The sequence below is a fragment of the Bubalus kerabau genome, chromosome 14 (genome assembly GCF_029407905.1).
Source record: "Bubalus kerabau isolate K-KA32 ecotype Philippines breed swamp buffalo chromosome 14, PCC_UOA_SB_1v2, whole genome shotgun sequence".
NCBI classification, from domain to species: Eukaryota; Metazoa; Chordata; class Mammalia; order Artiodactyla; family Bovidae; genus Bubalus; species Bubalus kerabau.
This window is the reverse complement of record NC_073637.1, coordinates 39476129-39498172: the sequence shown is the minus strand read 5'-3', so window position 1 is coordinate 39498172 and position 22044 is coordinate 39476129. Positions and strand designations below refer to the sequence as shown.

General features: G+C 42.5%; 1 protein-coding gene, 1 long non-coding RNA gene and 1 other non-coding gene across 3 annotated transcripts in view; 2 read left to right on the top strand and 1 right to left on the bottom strand.

Annotated features, from left to right (window-relative positions):
* The window catches only part of LOC129626811 (acyl-CoA 6-desaturase-like), a 40534-nt gene extending 32099 nt beyond the window's left edge, over positions 1-8435 (bottom strand). Inside the window, 4 exon segments of the mRNA XM_055546296.1 lie at positions 2965-3188; positions 3780-3895; positions 7252-7372; positions 8093-8435. Coding sequence (XP_055402271.1) covers positions 2965-3023 — 59 coding nt within the window. The 5' untranslated portion in view covers positions 3024-3188; positions 3780-3895; positions 7252-7372; positions 8093-8435.
* Positions 7415-11799, top strand: LOC129626819 (uncharacterized). The gene is made up of 3 exons (XR_008702224.1): positions 7415-7652; positions 9450-10643; positions 11277-11799. It is a non-coding gene; the product is annotated as an uncharacterized LOC129626819 (long non-coding RNA).
* A 1556-nt stretch (positions 11800-13355) lies between these two features.
* On the top strand, positions 13356-13428 carry TRNAE-UUC (transfer RNA glutamic acid (anticodon UUC)). The gene has a single exon. It is a non-coding gene; the product is annotated as a tRNA-Glu (tRNA).
* Positions 13429-22044: the final 8616 nt, after the last annotated feature.

The following is a 22044-nucleotide window of genomic DNA, read 5'->3' as shown; positions in this document are numbered from 1 at the left end:
TGTAGCTGGTCCTGAAAGACAGACAGTTCTCAGAATGTACAACCCTTGGGGCAGGTCATGGTGACCAGCTATCCCATCAGTACTAATGCAAGGACAGGAGCTTGGTCCCTGAGGCACGTGGGATCTTCGCTCTCTTCAGACGAGGACAGCGAAGCCCTTTGGCAGGTCATGGGATGGTTCCAGCAGTTCTCTCCTCTGCACCTTTCTCACCCCCAGGTCTTCCCTCCCTCCAGGCCACAAGCTGGACTTCCCCACCACTAACGTCAATGTCAGTGAATGGCAAGAGAGAAGCCATAGCACACTCACTCGGATACAACTGTAAAATTAGTGACTGTAGAACTTCGAATTTAAAATAGAACAGCTCCATTCCAGCGGGGGAGAGAGATGGTTTATGGTGTTAGCTTAGATGCTGATGGGAAAGGGTACTGAACCCAGGGAAGGGTGAAGGCTTAGGGATACGTGGTACAAAGTGGAGGGCAGTGCCAAAAGGTAGAAGGCACGTAAAACATCTCCGAAGACTTAGCAAGGGCTTTGTCTCAGCTCAGGGAACCAACAAGCGCCTCCTTGTGCCGTCCCGGTCTTGGCAAGAGAAGTGGCCAGAGCAGCCAGTGTTCCGGCTGACCCCTGCTGGCTCTTGAAGGAAATGTCCATGCGCACAGGGCTGGCAAGGCCTCCAAGAGATTTTCCAGAATGATGGATGCACACACAACAAGCCAGATTCCTGGGCGGGGAGGGGAGGAGCGGGGGGAGGGTGCAAGGGGTGCTAAGATAAGGGTAAGGAACACTTTCCAGCCTATTTCTCTTACCAGAGTAATGACATGGTGATCCATATAGACAGGAGAACAGAGCAGCTCCTGTTTTAGAGAGGGGGCACCCCACTCCAGTACTCTTGCCTGGAAAATCCCATGAATGGAGGAACCTGGTGGGCTGCAGTCCATGGGGTCACAAAGAGTCGGACGTGACTGAATGACTTCACTTTCACTTTTCACTTTCATGCATTGGAGAAGGAAATGGCAACCCACTCCAGTGTTCTTGCCTACAGAATCCCAGGGACAGGGGAGCCTGGTGGGCTGCCATCTCTGGGGTCGCACAGAGTTGGACATGACTGAAGCGACTTAGCAGCAGCAGCAGAATCTATTATCATCTCTTTGAGACCCTTAAGTAGTGACTAGAGAGCTACCGTTTGCAACGGGGAACAGAAAAGCATCAAACTTTTAGGATGCTAACTTTGTTTCTCAGTTTCCTTCTCACCTCCTTCCCTGAGTGAAGGCAGTCACAAGAAATGGCCACATAAAAAGGCACATTTTGCATTCAAAGTAGTTACCAGCAACACAACATTGTAAATCAACTATACTCCAATCAAAATTAAATTTTTTAAAAATGTGCTGCGCTAAGTAGTTATGAGTAAATTCTCTCTCTAGTCAGCCCAGCAACATTAAACACAGGGTGAAACTTAGATCTCATTTTCATTAGAGCCAAAGAAACGTATCTGGACAGATTTTTTGCAGAAAACCGTTTAAACCTTTTTAGGATGAAACAAGAAAATTTATATAACCTTATCTATGACACAGAAACTCTTTTTCAATTTCTTTCTAAAGTTTTCTGAAAAGCCCTGCCTCATTTACATCTAAAAAGCACTATTTCGTAAATACAAATTTGGTACTACCTCACTACTAAACTTGAGGAAATACAAGCATAAAGATTTATGCTCCTAGGTAAGACCTGCTTTTTAAACATATTAGGTAGACTAATAAGTCTACATCTGCCAAAAATCCATTCTCTAAATATTTATCAATATAAACCAGAAACTTTGTAATGTTTCCTCTTGAACTTTGCTCCTTCGAGCTGGGGCGATTATACCGAACCCACCTGCATCCAATGCAATCGTTTTGCAATTTTCACCTAAGGACCCAATCAACCTGCCCTCAGGTGTTTACCAAGCTCTCAAAAGCAGCTTCAGGCTCTGTCTTCTAATTGATTCCACAGGAGAATGCAATTAAGTACTAAAGCCTATGGTACATCTATTTTGGGAATTCAAGGGCGGAAAAAGGCCTGAGGTAGAGGGGACTTAAGTGGATGAAAACAAACTTGAATTTGTTCCTGAAAAATGCGGATTCAGACAACCAGGGGGAAAAAAGAAAAATTAGTGTTAGGGGGAAAATCTTTCAGAGAAAGACCCATAGAAGAGCCAACACAGGAGAGAGTTGTATGAGGCCAACTATTATTTTGAATATTAAACAATGTTTACATCAAGGTGAAGATAAACTATGCCTTTTCTCCGTAACAATAGAGAGGCAGCATCTAAAAAAGCAAAGGAGGTTCTTGACCAGGGGAAGCCTCCAGCAATGTTTGGAGATATACCTTTGGTTGGTCAGGAAGTCTCACTTTTCACACCCCTGTGCAATATAGTAATCCCCCTACACAAGAACGAGTTCCATTCCGAGAGCACGTTAGTCAGCCCAATCTGCTCTGAAGTCCAACAATGTTAGACTAGGTACCTACCTAACACAATTGGCTATATAGCGCTGTACTGTGCTCCATACAGTATACTTTATAAAGTATACAAAAGTACCACCGCTTGCAGAGGATTCACACACGTGACAATGGAAGCCAGACCTATTAAAGTGAAAGTGAAGTTGCTCAGTCGCATCCGACTCTTTGCAGCGCAATGGACTGTAGCCTACCTGGTTCCTCCATCCATGGGATCTTCCAGGCAAGAATACTGGAGTGGGTTGCCAGTTCCTTCTCCAGGGGATCTTCCCGACCCAGGGATTGAACCTGGGTCTCCCGCATTGTAGGCAGAGGCTTTACCATCTGAGCCACCAGGGAAGTTCCCAGACACATGAACTAACCTTTAAAAGTTCGCAACTTGAAGGTTTATACATACAGGACTAACTGTAGAAAGTAAGCAGGCCAGAAACAAAAACCACAGCGTGAAATGGCAATGTGATTGAGGCAACTTACCTCAGGTTCCTCAGGATAAGCAGGCTGTGGTCAAGTCCAATCTCACTTCTTAACGACATGTGTGAGCTTCAGTCATGTCCAATTCTATGTGACTCCATGGATTGTAGCACGCTGGGCTCTTCTGTCCATAGGATTCTCCAGGCAAGAATACTGGAGTGGGTTGCCATGCCCTCTTCCAGGGGATCTTCCCAACCCAGGGATTGAACCGGAGTCTCTTACATCTCCTGCGTTGGCAGGCGGGTTCTTTACCACTAGCACCACCTGGGAAGTCCTTTCTTAATGACAGCGGTTCTTGAACTTAATGGCAAGTAGGCTACACCTGAGTACTTGTCAAAATGTAGCCTGCAGGCCCCACCCCCAGAACATACTGAACCAGCAGCTCTGATTGTGGTTTAGTTAGCAGTATTTAAACACCTTCTCCCGCCCCATCCCACCAGGTGATTGATACAGATGAAGCTAGGACTATACTTGGTACTGCCCTGTGAACTGTCTCCCAAGCCACTGGTTAACTCTGAGCAAACTCATCCATTTCCAATTTAGTTTCGTAGACCATCAAGAGCTTTCACCAACCAACTTTGGGAGAATGTCTGAGGTGCTTCCATCTGTCATAGTTTTCTTTCACCGAGAAGCACTCAAGGTTTCCATCAAAAAGAATCTGAGAGAGGCTATTATGAACTGAATGTTTATGTCCCTGCAACATTCATACACTGAAGTCCTAACACCCAATATGACTGTATCTGGAGGTGAGATCTCTGAGAGGTAAAAAGCTTAAGTTGAGGTCATGAGTGTGGAACCCCCATGATGGGGTTTCCTACCTTATAAGAAGACTCCAGAGCTCCTTCTCTCTGCTTTATGAGGACACCACAAGAAGACAGCTGGCACCAGAACTGAATTTGCTGGAACCTTGATCTTGGATTTTTAGCCTCCAGAACTATGAGAAACAAATGTCTATTACTTAAGCCACCGGTCTAGGTATTTTGTTATAGCAGCCCCAGCTAAGATAGATCCCACATCTCAAAACTGAAGAGTGAGATGGCTATGCTATAAAATGTGGCCTAAAAACATGTTCCCCCACCTCTGTCCTTTTCCCAGAACAATTTATGTCAGAGGAAACAGACTAGCTCGAGCAAACAGGTTTCACTTAAAATATGAATCATCTTGGACCTCAGCCTAATTCATAACTAAATAAATCTGGCTGTTTGTGTTAAGCTATGGTTTTAAATAAAAAAGGCAGAAACCTTTGACTTTCTAGATGGAAGAGTAGATTATAACAGCTGCGGCAGTTCTGGTGATTAATTGGAACCAGTGGTGATGGATTTGGGCTAGGAAGGCCTCCACGTAGGAGGCAATGAGCAAAGGATACCTGAACTGACTCATTTGTTCAACAAAGGCTTCTTGAGTGCCTACCACGTGGTGGGCTCCAGAGTCCCAGTCATGGACAAAACTGGCCATGTTCTCCATACATTCCAGAAGCCAAAGAGGGGAGGTACTTTTCAGTGGTAATAAGAGCTAGAAAAGACCCTGAGAACTGGGAAAGAGAGAGTGACTGGGGGCTAGGGAGTGGCTTCTTTAGAGAGGATGGTCTCTTCTTTAGAGAGGATGTCAGTCTCTGCAAGACTGACATTCAAGCTAAGACTAAACGTGAAGAAGAAAGATCCAGGGAAAGAACAGTAGAGGTGAGATAGGCTGGGACCTGGCACCCTTTGCTGCAGTGCTTGGACCTGGACACATCTCTTCTCCAGCAACAAAATACAGAGAAACTATATGGGACTAAAACTAACTAGCAGTTGGGGCAAATTCTGAACCCAAAAGAGACAAAGGGACCAAAAACCCCAACTGCCACTTCTGAAGAGTCTGTAGCAAAACAAAACAAAACAAAACAAAAAAAAAACCAGTGCTGGAAGCAAAAGCAGGGTACTGAGCATGCCCCCTGCACACAACAGCACCTAAGGGATGGGCAAAACACCCAAGCCACCCCTCCAGCCCGACCCCTGGACACAATCTGAGCCTCACCCCATATAAGGAACAAGCTTGTCCCCCCTCGGGGAGACGCGTACAAGCAAGGCCGTCTGCTGCAGCAGGGGTACAGTGAAGCCTTGCCTGAATTTCTTGTCATGCCTGTAATCAATTTCTATTGATTAAGGAGGCCAAGAGCCCTGGTCCATAACCAGCAAATCCCAGAGACCGAAAGGAACTTGGCATGTTTGAGGAACAGGAAAAGGGCCACTTTTCGTGTTGGGGCTGGACCAAGTGAACAAGATGGAGGAGAAGCTGAAAAAGTAAATGGGACCCTCGGGAAGTGGGGCAGGCATCATTACTGCTGCTGCAACTGCAGAGAAGCAACCCCACGTTAACATTCCTGAGGGGAGAAATCTTTGGTTTTGTGGGTGACTGCCAGGCTCTGCCTTACACACTAACACAGTGAGTGACTTGGCTCCTTCATATCGCGGATTTTGATCTTAAGAAGCCCTCATCTTCCTTAAACCCTCCCCTCGTCCTGTTCAATTTCATGCCTGAAAAGGCAGGTTCAATACTCTGGCTTTGCAGCCACACAACTCAGGTTTTATTTTCACCTCTGCCACTTTTCAGCTGAGGCTAAACAACCTGAGCCTTGTTATTTACATCTGTAAAATGGGGCAGGGGACATGAACACCTTACAACATATGTAAGTATTTACCAGAGCAGCAGACACAATATTTAGTGCATACAAATGCTATTCTTATCCAAGAAGCGTCATTTCATTTCTCTAAATTTAAGACTTTGATACAAGTTCAATAAAAAATCTCTCTGAAATAGTCACACTAAGTTATTGGTCATTTATACTTTAGTGTGAATAAGCCTGCAGTTCTTTCCCAAATCCCTTCAAAGTTGGATGAAAAAGAGGAACTATGAAGGAGAGAAATTCTAGATGTCAGAGGAACCAAAGGAAGCAGGAAAAAGTTAGATAGGGAGGGCCATAACTTCTCTCTATGAGGATTTATATATTTTCACAGTATTTAAATTCTTTAAAAATTGTTAATAAAAGAATCAAGCTTTTATTTTCCCATACAAGTACACTTCAGAGTAACCAAATGTTGATGAGAGAAGTTTCTCTTTTCAATAAAAAGTATTCTAGTTAAGCCATAAGAAGAGATGATAGAACTAAAATAATACCATTCAGCAACCTCTTCCCAGGTGGCTCAGGAGTAAAGAATCTGCCTGCCAATGCAGGAGGTGCAGGTTCGATCCCTGGGTTGGGAAGATCCCCTAGAGAAGGAAATGGCTACCCACTCAAGTATTCTTGCCTGGGAAATCCCACAGACAGAGAAGCCTGGTGGGCTACAGTCCATGGGGTCACAGAGTCGAATACAACTTAGCAACTAAACAACAACAACAACAAGCTAATGGGTTGAGATAATGGCCATGAAGGGCTGCTCACATCACAAAGTATTTTGTGCCTCCTGATAGAAGTGTCCATGCCACCACTTATGAGGCATTTCTGCCCTAAACTTGGCCTAAAACGTTTGGCTCTAACTAACTATAGAGAATAGAGGAATATGTTAAAAATCAAGGGGAAGCAAAATCCAGGCTATCAAAAACCCTTTTGGGAGAGGAATCCAGTTTCTTCAACAAATAAATTGTGAGGAAAAATAAAGAACACGAGGGGAAACATACATATTAAAAATATATTTAAGAGGTACCTCAACATAAGGGCTTAAAAAGATCCTGATTCAGAGACACCAACTGTAAAATTAAAAGCTGATGATAAAATCAGAGAAATTTGACTGGATATTTGATAATGTTAAGAAATTATTGTTCATTTTTAGGTGTGATAATGGTATTGAGGTTACTTTTTAAAGAGTCCTCATCTTTCAGATATATATAATGATTTATATATCTATATTATATATATTTATAAACATTTTGTGTGAAATACATTTTAGAATATCTAAGATTTGCTTCAAATTAATCCAATGGGGGGCTTTTTTTTTTACTAATAACTAAAATAAGAAAAACTAAAATCAGAAATATCTGCTTCTGCTGCAACTTTATCATTTTTCTTAAGGTTCCTGTTCTCTACACACATTTTACTGGTAACCAAGAGCTCTGGGAGTTAGAAGCATTAAAGCTTTTGACGCAGGGCATGATGACAGTAATAATGACGACTAACATTTCTTAAATAATCTATACATTTGACTAAAACCAGTCCGGGAACATGCTAGGCCAAAAAACTGATGCAATCACCCTGGGAGAAGGGGAGGAGGACCCCCTGAGGACCAGAAAGAAGGTAAGGAAGGAGTCACTCACCGTGAGCTGTTCACGTTTCTGTTTCCCCCAGATCACTGTGAGCTGCTGAAACCAGGGAACCACGTTTTATTCATCTACCCCTTCCTTGGTCCAGTTACCACACCTGGCAAGTGCAGCATCACTAATTGAGGAGGAAGGCAAAACGCAGAGATAGAGAGTAAGGGAGGGGTTCTGATATCTAAAACTGGGAGAGGGAAGCTAAGACCAGGGTTCTGATATCTAAAACTGGGAGAGGGAAGCTAAGACCAGTCTGTTTAGACTTGCCACAGAACAGCAAAGGGACACGACTCCCCTCAATCTACTTAAAGAAAACCACAAACCAAAAATGTACGAAAGTCCATAACCAGAGGAGGTGGTCTGTGACTTGAAACGGGTTTCATCTCGCTTCTGCTCATCCCCAGGTGAGTCTGGGCAGTAAAGGACTGTGATGGAAACAAAACCTACACCCACAGGAGGCAGCAAAGAGCTAACATTCTAAGAGATGCGAAACCCAGATGAGTAAGGTGGGGCCTCAGCACTTCCTGCTGGGAACTTCCAGCCTTGGCTTCAGGGTTTACCTCTCACGGGACAACAAAAAGTGCCTAAGTAGCTTTTTGGAAGAATGCTGGGAAGCAGTAAATCAGTAGCAGTGTGGGAGGATAAACTCTGCTATGATGAAGTGAAAGCGGATACAGTAGAGTATCCCAAGTGGAAAGTTTTTCATATAAACATCCTGAAAACTTACACTTAGCTAAACCTCATGCCAAAGTGTTCTGCAGGTTCCCTCTCGACACATGCTCAAAGCCACGTACCTGCATTTTAAAGATTAATTCCTAGCCCCACAACTGCTCAGAGAAATCACCTGAAAGCACGTTGTGTCACTTTATTATTGAAGGTCTCCTCCCTGGATTCCTTAATGCTGTCATCAGCAGGCCATCAGCAGCAACAAGAACAAAAAGTCTTCTTATGAGACACTGAGGCCCCTGGGAATAAACCAGTGTTGATCAAGTTAAATGCAGAGCCACTTAGGCACAGACCTTGCAGCTTGCTTTGAAACCCTGAGCCCCGTCCCAGGCAGATCCAGAGCCCTCACCCCCCAACCCTGACCCCCGCTCTGATGCAAGAAGGGCCTGCTTTCATACAGACTAAGTGGGTTTGAGCAATACTTCTGACATCATCTGCAGAAATGGACTCTCCCTTCACTTCAGGTGCACACCCTCTGTTCCTTCTTCCTTCTCATTGTATGTAAATAGTGATGGGCAGGAATTTGAAGAAACCTGCCCTCTTGATTTCTCTCTTTCCGGTTGTCCCCAGCGGTCCTCACTCAGAGCCCATACCTCAAGGTAAGGCACACCTGGGACCCTTTGCTGCAGTACCTGCACCTGTACACGTCTCTGCTCCAGCAACAAAAGAAGAAACTGCGTGAGACTAAAAATAACTGCGTGCATGTGGAGTTGGGGCAAACTCTGGACCCAAAAGATACAAAGAGACCCCCCCTCCTCATCCCCCCCCACACACAAAAAAACCAAACTGAAACTTTTGAAGAGCCTGGAGGGAAAAACAGTGTCAGGAGCAAAAGCCAAAAAACAATGGCAACAAGAAACAGACAAGGCTTCCAGAGAAGAGGGAAACCTCACATCTTTTTCTGATTAGGATTCAGAATACTATCTTTCTCTGTCTTCTCATCTAATTTTTCTAGATTTGGGAAATATGGAGTGTCATGAGCAGAGAGGATGATGCCAGACAGTGGAAGGTCTGGCCAGGAGCCTAGTAGACAAGGGAGGTTGTGTACTTCTTGCATTTTCTAGAAGGCAGAGGCTGCTGCTCCAGGGGATTTCCTCCTCCAGAGGATCTTCTCAACCCAGGAATAGAACCCAGGTCTCTTGCATCTCCTGCTTTGGCAGGTGGATTCTTTATCATTCAGCCACCTGGGAAACCCACCCTATGAAATTACCCAATCCATAAAAACTAACAGCATCCCCACCCCATGCCACCAAAAAAAAACAAAAAAAAAAAACAGCCCCACACCCTGAGTCCACTCTCACCTTCTGAGACTACATTCTGCCTGTGGGATGTGTATCTCTCTAAATAAATTTGCTTCTGCTTTACTCTTGAATTCTTTCCTGCACAAAACCAAGGACCATCATGTGGTGGCCTACCCCAGGAACTTGCCCAAGACCCAGAACATGACCATTCTCTTTCTCCCTCTTCTCCTGCAGCACTGCCAGATGTCAGGAATCTGAGAAGTGAACAGCTCTGAACCCCAGTGGCCCAGTGCAAGGACCTAGAAACCAGACACCGCCTGACTTGGAATTCCCTACTCCAGCACTTGGATGAGCTCCCACATTTCTGAGTCTTAATACTCTAATTTGCAAAATGAGACTCATACCCTGGAAAATCTTGAACAATAGCATAGGGTGGTACTGTGAGAATTCAAGGAGAGGAAGTGTGGAAAGCACCTAGAACTGTGGCTGGGCACTCTCAGAATTAAATCATTTTCTGTCTTCCTTTCCTTTCTGCCATCCTATTATTTCGGTCTCTCCTTTCCCAGTTATGCATTTGGCCTCACTCAACAAGGAAATCCTCAAACGCCACTGAAAGTTTTCAGCTGACATTGCAGGGTATTTGGTTTCTGAACAGGGCAGATCAACATGATACTCAAATTTGACTTCTTTCTGGATTCATTTGTCTAGCTCTAGAATATGAGACACCCAATAACATATGCCAACTGTATATGATAATTCTTTTACCAAGAGAAAATTGCTTCTTTGTAAATGATCTTGGGGGGGTTATCTTTTTGTTATGATTAAAATTTTAAATACAAGCATGCTGCTGCTAAGTCGCTTCAGTCATGTCTGACTCTGTGCGACCCAATGGACGGCAGCCCACCAGGCTCCCCCGGTCCCTGGGATTCTCCAGGCAAGAACACTGGAGTGGGTTGCCATTTTCTTCTCCAATGCATGAAAGTGAAAAGTCAAAGTGAAGTCGCTCCTCAGTGACCCCATGGACTGCAGCCCAGCATCAGAGCAGGTATTATTAATTGGCCAGGTGAGAGGATCCCATCTAGTAATATAATGAATAGATAGAACAGGACTGAACACTCATCTAAAATAAATTTCCTAGGGGGTATCCAATCAGAGCCCTAGAGAACAGAAATCCACCAAGGTAACCCAGAAGTACTAGGCACAGGTAACTGGCCACAAACCAACAATTGGATTGAGTTTTAAACTAGCATAGAATCACATCCATGATAGAAAACATTTGATTGATAGGCATAAGTCCAAGGAATCAAGAAAACATTATAAATGATCACACAAGTCAGATCAGCATCTTGGGCAAGCTGTCGGCTTCTGACGTCATCTTCTTCTCGTCCTAGGGTAGTGTAGTTTCCTCTGTTTGAGCGTTGTTTTAAGGTGAGTTTGAGGTCAGCAGGCCTCTCTATAGACCAGTCCAGCTCAGGGGCCTTTAATGCTATAAAATACCTCCGTGAGCCCATATCTAGCTTTAATGTGTGTGCACTCAGTTGCTCAGTTATGTCTGACTCTGTGCAATCCCTATGGACTGTAGCCCACCAGGCTCCTCTGTCCATGGGATTTCCCAGGCAAGAATACTGAAATGGGTGGTCATTTCCTCCTCCAAGGAATCTTCCTGACCCAGGGATCGAATCCATATCTCCAGCATTTCCTGCATTGGCAGGAGGATTCTTTACCACTGAGCCACCTGGGAAGCCATTGGAACTTGAATGGTTTTCAACAATTATTTTTGTTTCACCAGTAATCCTTCCACTGTTGCTGTTATTGTTTTTCTAGATGTCTTATTATACCACCATAAATGCTTCAGGGTATGTCACTAACAGATAAGGACATTTTCTGTCATAAGCATAATACCATTATCAAACCCAATAAAATTAATAACAAATCCTATCATTTGATACCCAGTCTATATTCCCCTCTTGTTTCAAAGATATCTTCTTATGGTTGTTTCTTGGATTCAGGAATCCCCTGCATGTGGTTAATATTCCTTAAGTCTTTTTAAATCTGTAACAGGTCTGTGCCAGCCATGGAGGAGCACCACCCAGATCCCCTCAAGGAGCAGCTGCAGCTCAGCTGCAAAGCTTGATGTTGATGCCAAAGCCCCTTCACCCAAGGTCACACCCTTCCCAAGCAGCCCACATTCGAGAGTAGGTAGAAAGCCCAGCTTCTTGGCCTGACACAGGACAGACAACTCCAGTGGCCAATGTTTGCTCCAGAGAGTCCCAGGCATTGTCCAAGACTCCACCAGGCCTGTGTCACGTGGGTTCTTTCTTGCTGCCCCCTGCTTCCCAGCCCCTTTCTTTTACAGGTGTTGATCCTTTTTAATCACCTTGCACCCAGACTGTGTGGCAGTATCTGCTCCTAGAGAATGCAATGTGCATAGCTCTCTTCCCTTTCCATACCATCAACTAGTGGAAGAAACTAGGACTGACTTTATGTTTCAAAACACTGTTTACTAGACTTACTGTGGTGGTCATTTTGCAATATGTGCAAATATTGAGTCAGTATGTTGTACACCTGAAACTAATATAGTGTTATATGTCAATTATATAAATAAGAAAGTAACTCTTTTCAGCATCCACACATTTGTTTTTTTCCAGAATGGAAATGATAAGCCAAACGTTCTCATTTTCAGTAAAAGAAACTTCCAGTCAACTAAAATCAAAAGAAATCGAAGATGAATACAGTGTACGTTAACCCTTCTATCCCATTCTCTTAAAAAAGCTAAACTATTTCATCTACATTTCTACTAAATTGCTGACATTACCAAAATAAGTCACAAAGTAAAAAGGTCTAGATGTCTATTAAAACTATTTTAGTATAAATTATAATATGTTCATCAGTCTTTCTTACCCCTAATAGAGCAAGGGCCAACTTGAGCAACCACAGGCTGTAGGGAAACTGCAGGTATTATAATTCCTAGAGAAACAAAAAACCCTCCTAGAGCACTTGGTCATATCCATGAAAACTGGCTGACCCAAAGCAGTCTCAACTCCCTGTCCCCCTGGAAAAATGAGAAAGCCTCTTTGCCTCCAGAATCTCATATGACTCACCTGTGAATTAGACACAGCACTCTCAACTTCATAGTACTGTTATGAAGGCTGATGGGATAATGTACAAGAAAGCACCTTTTTACACTGTTACATGCCAGCAGCTACAAACCCTTGCCTACACACACACAACACACACATACACACATGTTGCAAATCTCCTGATTCACCTTGTAGTTGGGAAGCAGCACACACACACACGTTGCAACTCTCCTGATTCACTTTTTATTGGGAAGCAGCAGCTGGACCTGTGAATACTCCACCCTCCTCCTACCACCTTCAGGGTCTCTGATCTTTGAGCCAGGTGTGTGTGTCGTGTTTAGGTCCTTGACAAACATACAAGGAAGGCTCAGGTGAGAAGCCACAAGAACTCACATGGGTTCAGTTCTCACTTATGCTTGTGGGACTCAGCCCTCCCACACTCCCCATCTTTCCATCTATCTTCAATTTCTGACTGCCTGTCCCCTAGCCTGCAAGCTCCCAAATCAGACAGACCAAAGACAACAGCCTTATAGAGACCACACGACTAGTTCCCTTGACTGGACAGGGCCAAGTCTCTGTCTGCCTCTGCTAGTGGTCTGCTCCTCTGGCCGGACCAGGTCTGATGGGGCCACACTCTCACCTCCAGACTCATGCTTGCTCCCTACCTTCCTCAGCACAGCTTCACCCCCTTCCAGCACTTCCCAGGACTTCCCTGTACCTTCAAGCTTTTCCAGTTTTAAAACAACTTTGTCAAAAGCCATAAAGCTGAAAGGGTTTTTCATGGGTTTAAAAGAAAAATCTCTCCATGTAGATGGCCACCATTTCACAACATAATGTCAGCATGTACCAAATCCTTTTCAAAATGAGGATATCTGCCACTTCAGCCTGCTCCACTTTTAGAACTTATTTGAAAGATTTACCTTGGATGTATAGAAAGGATTATCATGTCAGTTTAATTCATCATGATGAACTATTGAAGAAATAGTAAAAGAAATATTAAAATTTAATTTTAACCATATGGTGAATTATTATGCATCCATTAAAAGTGGTCATGGGGAATTCCCTGGTGGTCCAGTGGTTAGGACTCCACACTTTCACTGCCGAGGGCCCAGGTTCAATCCCTGACCAGGGAACTAAGATCCTGCAAGCCATGCAGTGAGGCAAAAAAAAAAAAAAAAAAAAAAGTCATAGAAAAATAAATTGCAAGAAGCAGGCTTTTCACAGAAGAGGAAAAATTCATGGCCTATAAGCTCATTTCATTAAGAATGACAAAAAAGCAAACCAAGATTTCAACAAGATGTGATTCTATACCTATGAGTTTAGCAAAATTCTGAAGTTTAACGAGATCAAGCTGTGGATCAATAGCTGGTAAAGGTGTAAAATAGCACAACCACTTTGGAAAATTGTTTGGCATCATCTTGACAAGTTGAACTCTCACATATCTTCCAACCCAGTAAAGGCATTTCTGACTCTGCATCCCAAAGAAATGTTTTCACTTGGCATTTGTATACCAGAGGCATATATAAGATCAGAGCAGTGTCTGCAATAACAACGACAACAATGAAAAACTAGCAACAACCCAAGTGGCCACCAGCAGGAAAATAAATCAATAACTTGTGCATATCCACACAATGCAACATGATAATGGCAGAGAAAATGAACCACTGCTATACATATTGTGGATAAATAATAAATATTATGTTGAGAAGGGAGAGGTAAGTGACAGAAGGCTATGCGCCATTCACACAGTGCACAAAACAAGCAAAGACAAACGATAGGGCTTTTAAACAGATACAGATGCATGTGAGTGCTAAGTCGCCTCAGTTGTGTCTGACTTTTTGTGACCCCATGGACTGTAGCTCTTAGGCTTCTCTCTGCATGGAATTCTCCATGCAAGGATACTGGAGTGGGTTGTCATGACCTTCTCCAGGGGTTCTTCCCAACCCAGGGATCCAACCCACGTCTTATGTCTCCTGCATTGGCAGATGGTTCTTTACCACTAGCGTCACCTGGGAAACCCAAACAGATATACATTAGAACTAAAGCCATATTCCATTTAAAATGGTGGGCCTGAGGATGAGAGGTAGGAGATTGAGGTAGGGGAAAGTAGATACAACTTTTTGGTAATATCCTAGTTCTTGAATTAGGTGGAGGATACACAGTATTCATTATATTTTTATGCTTGAGAACTAACATCAAACTTACATGTAATCTTTTGAATATATCGTTTTTTCTTATTACAAGACATTCTGGAGTCAAGTGGGTTCACTTTTGAGAGCAGCCAGAGGAGGATTGTTTGACGTGCCATAACCAAAGAGTTAACTCTGTTGGCAATACTGAGAGAAGAAGGCTATTTTGGATGAATTTCCAATTCTACAGAAACATCTTTATCTGTTTCTTCTAACCTGTTTCTGCTTATTTTGTAAGTTTTGCTTCTCAAAAAAAAAAAAATCTTGCCAAGCAATTAATGCCATGTAAGATACTTCCTGCCAAGTCCCCTGTGAGTAACACTTCTGAGCAACTGAATAGCATCCTAGCATGGTGGTAACAAGCCCATGTTCCCAAGTCCAACCGCCTAGTCCCAAAGGCCACCCTGCCATGTATCTGAGGTACGTCACTTACTTTCAGTCTCACTTTGTCATCTTTAAAATGAGCATGATAATAAGAGTCCTACCATATTTCACCGATGTGATAATTAAATATTTGTGTAATAAAATGCTTGACAACTGATATTCAGTAAGGAAATTCTCATTTCTGGCAATATGGCACACTAGTACCCAGAACAACACTCCTGATAAAAAGAAATTTTAAAATGTGCTGTATAAAATATTTTACTTTTTTAAATGCACCCTTAAACCAACAAGAAAATAGAACAACTTATATCCTGATTTTGGTCTCTAGAACCCTTTTCCATGAAAAGAGATCAGGATTCCTTGGAGAAACACCTGGTTCTAGGGGGAACCAGGAAGGATACAAAGGGAAGGAAGGAAACAGGAAGGATACAAAGTAAGCCTGTCACATTTTTGTAGCGCTTGAAACCAGGAAAACTTTCAAAGATTAATGGAATCATAACAAAAAGACATAGAGGTAAGTCTAAGGGGATCTTAAGGGCCTAATAGTGATAATATAGGAATCAAAAAGTAATTATTATAGTTTAATGGCACACATTGACTATATTAAAACCAAAAATTCCAGTGTATTAAAAAAAGATATAACTGGAGGGAGGAGGAACTCATTTACCACCATCTAAAGAAGTTATTAAACCAAATTCTTACTGTGAAAATTGGTAAAGGGGAAGAATTAAACATTTACCCTGGTTTTCTAGTATAAAATATATTTCAGTTGAGCCAAATGGCTCTATTTTACAAAAAAAAAAAAAAATGCCAGCTAATAAATACAGAAGGAATAATAGTACTAATTAAAAATCTTCATTTCACAGCCTCAATAAAATTTTTTATTTTTTTCCAACAAATGAATGAATTAACTGCTGACTGATCCAACCAGTCCATTCTAAAGGAGGTCAGCCCTGGGTGTTCTTTGGAAGGAATGATGCTAAAGCTGAAACTCCAGTACTTTGGCCACCTCATGCGAAGAGTTGACTCATTGGAAAAGACTCTGATGCTGGGAGGGCTTGGGGGCAGGAGGAGAAGGGGACGACAGAGGATGAGATGGCTGGATGGCATCACGACTTGATGGATGTGAGTTTGAGTGAACTCCGGGAGATGGTGATGGACAGGGAGGCCTGGCGTGCTGCAATTCATGGGGTCACAAAGAGTTGGACACAACTGAGCGACTGAACTGAACTGAATGGAGGTTAAAAGCATTAGGAAAAAGGTTGATAAGGAACTAAACAGTTATATAGTGCTAAAGGAATATCACTTAGAGAATTCCCTGGAGATGCTGTGGTTAGGACTCCTTGCTTTCACTGCAGAGGGTCCAGGTTCAATCCCTGGTGGGGGAACTAAGATCCCTCAAGCTGTGCAGTATGAACAGAAAGAAAGAAAGAAAGGAACATCACAGAGACTCTTCTTGGTTAAGGAATGTCACTGTGCACTCAAGAGATCAGCCTGCTGTCCCTCCAACATCCATGTCTCTGATGATATGGATACAAAGCTCAAAACAATTCTTCTGACATAAGCAAGCCACAAAATATTCACTTCGTACCAAGAATAGCTTCCATCTCAAGAACCATTTTCTTTGCTCATTCACAAGAAGGAACTTCTCATTTGTTAAATTTTTTTCAGGAGAGTGTAGCAATTCAGTTACATCTCCATTTCTAATTCTCATTCTCTTGTCATTTCTGCCACATCTGCAGTTACTTCCACCCCTGAAGTCTTGAACCTCTCAAAGTCATCCATAAGGGTGGGAGCCAGTTTCTTCCAAACTCCTGTTAATGTTGATATCCTCTTTCAATGAATATTCATGAATATTCTTAATGGTATCTAGAATGGTGAATCCTTTCCAGGAGGATTTCAATTTACTTTGCTCAGATCCACCCACTATCTATTGCAACTGTAGCTTTTTGAAAAACAGAGTTCTTAAATAGGAGTTAAAAGTCAAAAGTACTACTCCATCCATGGGCTGAAGAATGGATGTTTTGTTATGATAACATGGCATGAAAACATTAACTTCATTGTACATTTTATTAGCGCTCTTGGGTGACCAGGTGCATTGCCAATATGCAGGAATATTTGGAAAGCAATCTTTTTTTCTGAACATTAGTTCTCAACAATGGGCTTAAAATATTCAAGTAAACCCATGTTGTATACAGATGTGCTCTCATCCAGGCTTTGTTGTTCCATTTATATAGAGTACAGGCAGAGTGATTGAACATAATTCTTAAGGATTATGGACTTTCATAATGGTACATGAGCATTGGTTTCACCTTAAAGTCACCAGTTGCATTAGCCCCTAACAGGAGAGTCAGCCTGTCCTTTGAAGCTTTGAAGGCAGGCACTGACTTTTCCTCTGTAGCCATGAAAGTCCTACCTGACCTCTTCTTCCAGTTTAAGGCTTTTTTTTTTTTTCATCTACGTTGAAAATCTGTTGTTTAGTGTGGCCACTTCTGTGAGTTATCCCAGTTAGATCTTTTGGTTAACTCGCTACAGCTTCTACATCAGCACTTGCTGCTTCACCTTGCACTCTGATGTCATAGAGATGGCTTCTTTCCTTAAAATTCATAAATCAACTTCTGCTGTCTTCAAACTTCTTCTGCAGCCTCCTTACCTCATTCATACTTCACAAAAATGAAGAGAGTTAGGCTCTTGCTCTGGATTAGGCTTTGGCTTGGGAGAATGTTGTAGCTGACTTGACCCTCTATCCAGACCACTCAGACTTTTCTCCATACTGGAGTAGCACTTTAAATTTCCTTCAGGAACTTTTCCTTTGTATTCACAGCTTGACTAGTACAAGAAACACAGCTTTTGGCCTATCTTGGTTTTCAATATGCCTTCCTCACTAAACTTAATTATTTCTAAGTTGTGATTTAAAGTGAGAGACGTGCAATGATTCCTTTCACTTGAACACTTAGAGAGCATTGTAGGGTTATTTATTTATTTCTGTTGGCTGTGCTAGATCTTTGTTGTTACCTGGACTTTTCTCTAGTTGCGGTGATCAGAGTCTGCTCTCTAGTTGCAACGCGCAGGCTTCTCGTTGCCGTGACTTCTCTTGTTGCAGAACACCGGCTCTCGGGCACGCGGGCTTCAGAAGTGCGGCTCTCCAGCTCCAGAGCACAGGTTCAATAGCTGCGGTGCACAGGGTTAGTTGCTCTGGGGCATGTGGGATCTTCCGGGACCAGGGATCTAACGCGTGTCTCCTGGATTGGCAGGCGGATTCTTTACCACCAAGCCACCGGGGAAACCCTATAGGGTTATTAATTGACTTAATTTCAGTGTTGTTGTATCACAGAGAACAGGGAGGCCTGAGGAGAGGGAGAGAGATGAGGAACAGCTGGTCAGTGGAACAGTCAAAACACACACAACACTTATCAATTAAGTGTGCTGTCTTATATTGCATGCTTCATGGTACCCTAAAACAATTCCAATAGTAACATCAAAGACCACTGATCACAGATCACCATAACAAATATAAATCATAATGAAAAAGTTAGAAATACTGTAAGAATTACCAAAATGTGACACAGAGACACAAAGTGAACAAAGTCAATTGGAAAACAGCACCAACAGAGGTACCCAAGGCAGGGTTGCTATAAACCTTCAATTCGTAAAAAAAAAAAAAAAAATGCAGTATCTGCAAAGTTCAATAAAATGAAGTGCAAGGACGTCCTTGATGGTCCAGTGGTTAAGAATCTGCCTGCCAGTGTAGAAGACATGGGTTCAATGCCTGGTCCAGGAGATCCTACATGCCACGTGGCAACTAAGCCCGTGCACCACAACTACTGAGCCTGTACTCTATAGAGTCCACAAGCTGCAGCTACTGAAGCCCACATGCCTAGAACGCATGCTGTATGACAAGAGACGCCACTGCAAGGAGAAGCCTGTGCACTCAAAGAATAGCCCCAGCTTGCTGCAACTAAAGAAAGCCCGTGTGCAGGAAAGGAGACCCAGCATAGGCAAAAACAAATAAATAAAATGAAGTGTAATAAAACAATGTATGCCTATATATCTTTATGATGGAATACTATTCATCAAAAAAAAAGAAATGAACTCCTGTTACACTCATCATGGATGACTCAAAAATGTTATACTAAGTGAAACAGCACAGTCTATATAATCCCATTCCTAAGTGACCTGGAAAAGGAAAATCTCATTTATAATGACAGAGAACAGACCATTGGATGGCCAGACCACTGAAGGACACTGACCAAAAAGAAAACAAGGAACTTTGTGAGGAGGGTGGGTAATGGAAATATTTTCTATCTTGGTTATAGTATTGGTCACACAAATGCATATATTTAATCAAAGCTCCTCAAACTATATACTTGAAATGGATGTATTTTACATAAATTATGTCTCAATAAAGTTGGTTTAAAAATACTAGCAAACTGAATTCACCATTGCAAAAAAAAAAAATTCAAAACAAAACAAAAAGATTCTCAAGGCCAATTTAGTTGTGGTATGTGAGTAAAAATTAGCTTCAGTTCAGTTCATCGCTCAGTCGTGTCGGACTCTTTGCGACCCCATGAATCACAGCACACCAGGCTTCCCTGTCCATCACCAACTCCTGAAGTTTACTCAAACTCAAGTCCATCGAGTTGGTGAGGTCATCCAGCCATCTCATCCTCTGTCGTCCCCTTCTCCTCCTGCCCCCAATCCCTCCCAGCATCAGAGTCTTTTCCAAAGAGTCAACTCTTCGCATGAAGTGGCCAAAGTATTGGAGTTTCATCTTCAGCATCAGTCCTTCCAATGAACACCCGGGACTGATCTCCTTTATGGTGGACTGGTTGGATCTCCTTGCAGTCCAAGGGACTCCCAAGAGTCTTCTCCAACACCACAGTTCAAAAGCATCAATTCTTTGGTGCTCAGCTTTCTTCACAGTCCAACTCTCACATCTATACATGACCACTGGAAAAACCATAGCCTTGACTAGATGGACCTTTGTTGGCAAAGTAATGTCTCTGCTTTTCAATATGCTATCTAGGTTGGTCATAACTTTCCTTCCAAGGAGTAAGCGTCTTTTAATTTCATGGCTGCACTCACCATCTGCAGTGATTTTGGAGCCCAGAAAAATAAAGTCTGACACTGTTTCCACTGTTTCCCCATCTACTTCCCATGAAGTGATGGGACCAGATGCCATGATCTTAGTTTTCTGAATGTTGAGCTTTAAGCCAACCTTTTCACTCTCCTCTTTCACTTTCATCAAGAGGCTCTTTAGCTCCTCTTCACTTTCTGCCATAAGGGTGGTGTCATCTGCATATCTGAGGTTATTGATATTTCTCCCAGCAATCTTGATTCCAGCTTGTGCTTCTTCCAGCCCAGAGTTTCTCATGATGTACTCTGCATAGAAGTTAAATAAGCAGGGTGACAATATACAGCCTTGACGTACTCCTTTTCCTATTTGGAACCAGTCTGTTGTTCCATGTCCAGTTCTAACTGTTGCTTCCTGACCTGCATATAGGTTTCTCAAGAGGCAGGTCAGGTGGTCTGGTACTCCCATCTCTTTCAGAATTTTCCACAGTTTATTGTGGTCCACACAGTCAAAGGCTTTGGCATAGTCAGTAAAGCAGAAATAGATGTTTTTCTGGAACTCTCTTGCTTTATCGATGATCCAGCGGATGTTGGCAATTTGATCTCTGGTTCCTCTGCCTTTTCTAAAATCAGCTTGAACATCTGGAAGTTCACGGTTCACATATTGCTGAAGCCTGACTTGGAGAATTTTGAGCATTACTTTACTAGCGTGTGAAATGAGTGCAATTATGCGGTAGTTTGAGCATTCTTTGGCATTGCCTTTCTTTGGGATTGGAATGAAAACGGACCTTTTCCAGTCCTGTGGCCACTGCTGAGTTTTCCAAATTTGCTGGCATATTGAGTGCAGCACTTTCACAGCATCATCTAGTGTTAGTTGAACAATTAATGTCATTTACCATATTAACAAATTAAAGGAAAAAAAATATTATCTAGAGAGAGGTCACAATAAAATTCAACAATCATTCACAGTGTTTTTGGCCACACCACATGGCTTGCAGGATCTAGGTTCCCCAGTCAGGGATCGAAATCAGGTCCTGGTGGTGAAAGCACCAAGCCCTGACCACTGGACACCAGAGAATTCCAAACAATCATTCATAATTTTTTTTAAGTTTGGTGACCTAGGAACAAAAGGGAGCAACTTTATCCTGATAAAGTGGATTCACAAAAAACCAACAGGAAATTTTTAGTTAGTATTAGCCATAAATATACATGTGCAGGCTACCATTTTATAGTTAATGTAATTTGCTGTATGGAGAAGGCGATGGCACCCGCTCCAGTACTCTTGCCTGGAAAATCCCATGGACGGAGGAGCCTGGTGGGCTGCAGTCCATGGGGTCGCGAAGAGTCAGACACGACTGAGCAACTTCACTTTCACTTTTCACTTTCATGCATTGGAAAAGGAAATGGCAACCCACTCCAGTGTTCTTGCCTGGAGAATCCCAGGGATGGCGGAGCCTGGTGGGCTGCCGTCTATGGGGTCGCACAGAGTCGGACCGACTGAAGCGACTTAGCAGCAGCAGCAGAATTTGCTCTATAATTCAGTAAGCATTATTGGACCTACCAAATTCCAGATCCAGAGTTCAAGGAAATATAATTTATAGATCCTGGCTTCAGGGATAGAAAAAAATCTGGTGATGGAGTCTTAAGCAAAGTCATTTAAGAAACATCCTCATTTGGAGTGAGATTTAAACATATTCACTTAATTTATATTTTTAAATTAAAGTGTAATTGACTTACAATATATTATATATATTCAATTGTTCAACATAGTGATTTGATAGTTTTTACACAACAAAATGACAGCATGGGAAGTCTCATTACCATCTGTCACCACAAAAGTTATCACATTACTGACAAGGCTATACATTACATCCCTGAGACTTATTTAAAATACATCCAGAAATTTTATTTGATCCTCCCAGAGAAACATGCACAAAAATGAATCAACACATCCACACAAAACTTATTCATTTTAAATGCAAAGCAACATGTGATTAATACCAAATGGTGATGACCAACATTTATTTTGTGCAAGGCAGTAGAATGAATCTGAGCTACAACAATGAACCAGAGTTAGGAGGTTTTATTTAATGAAATCATGTC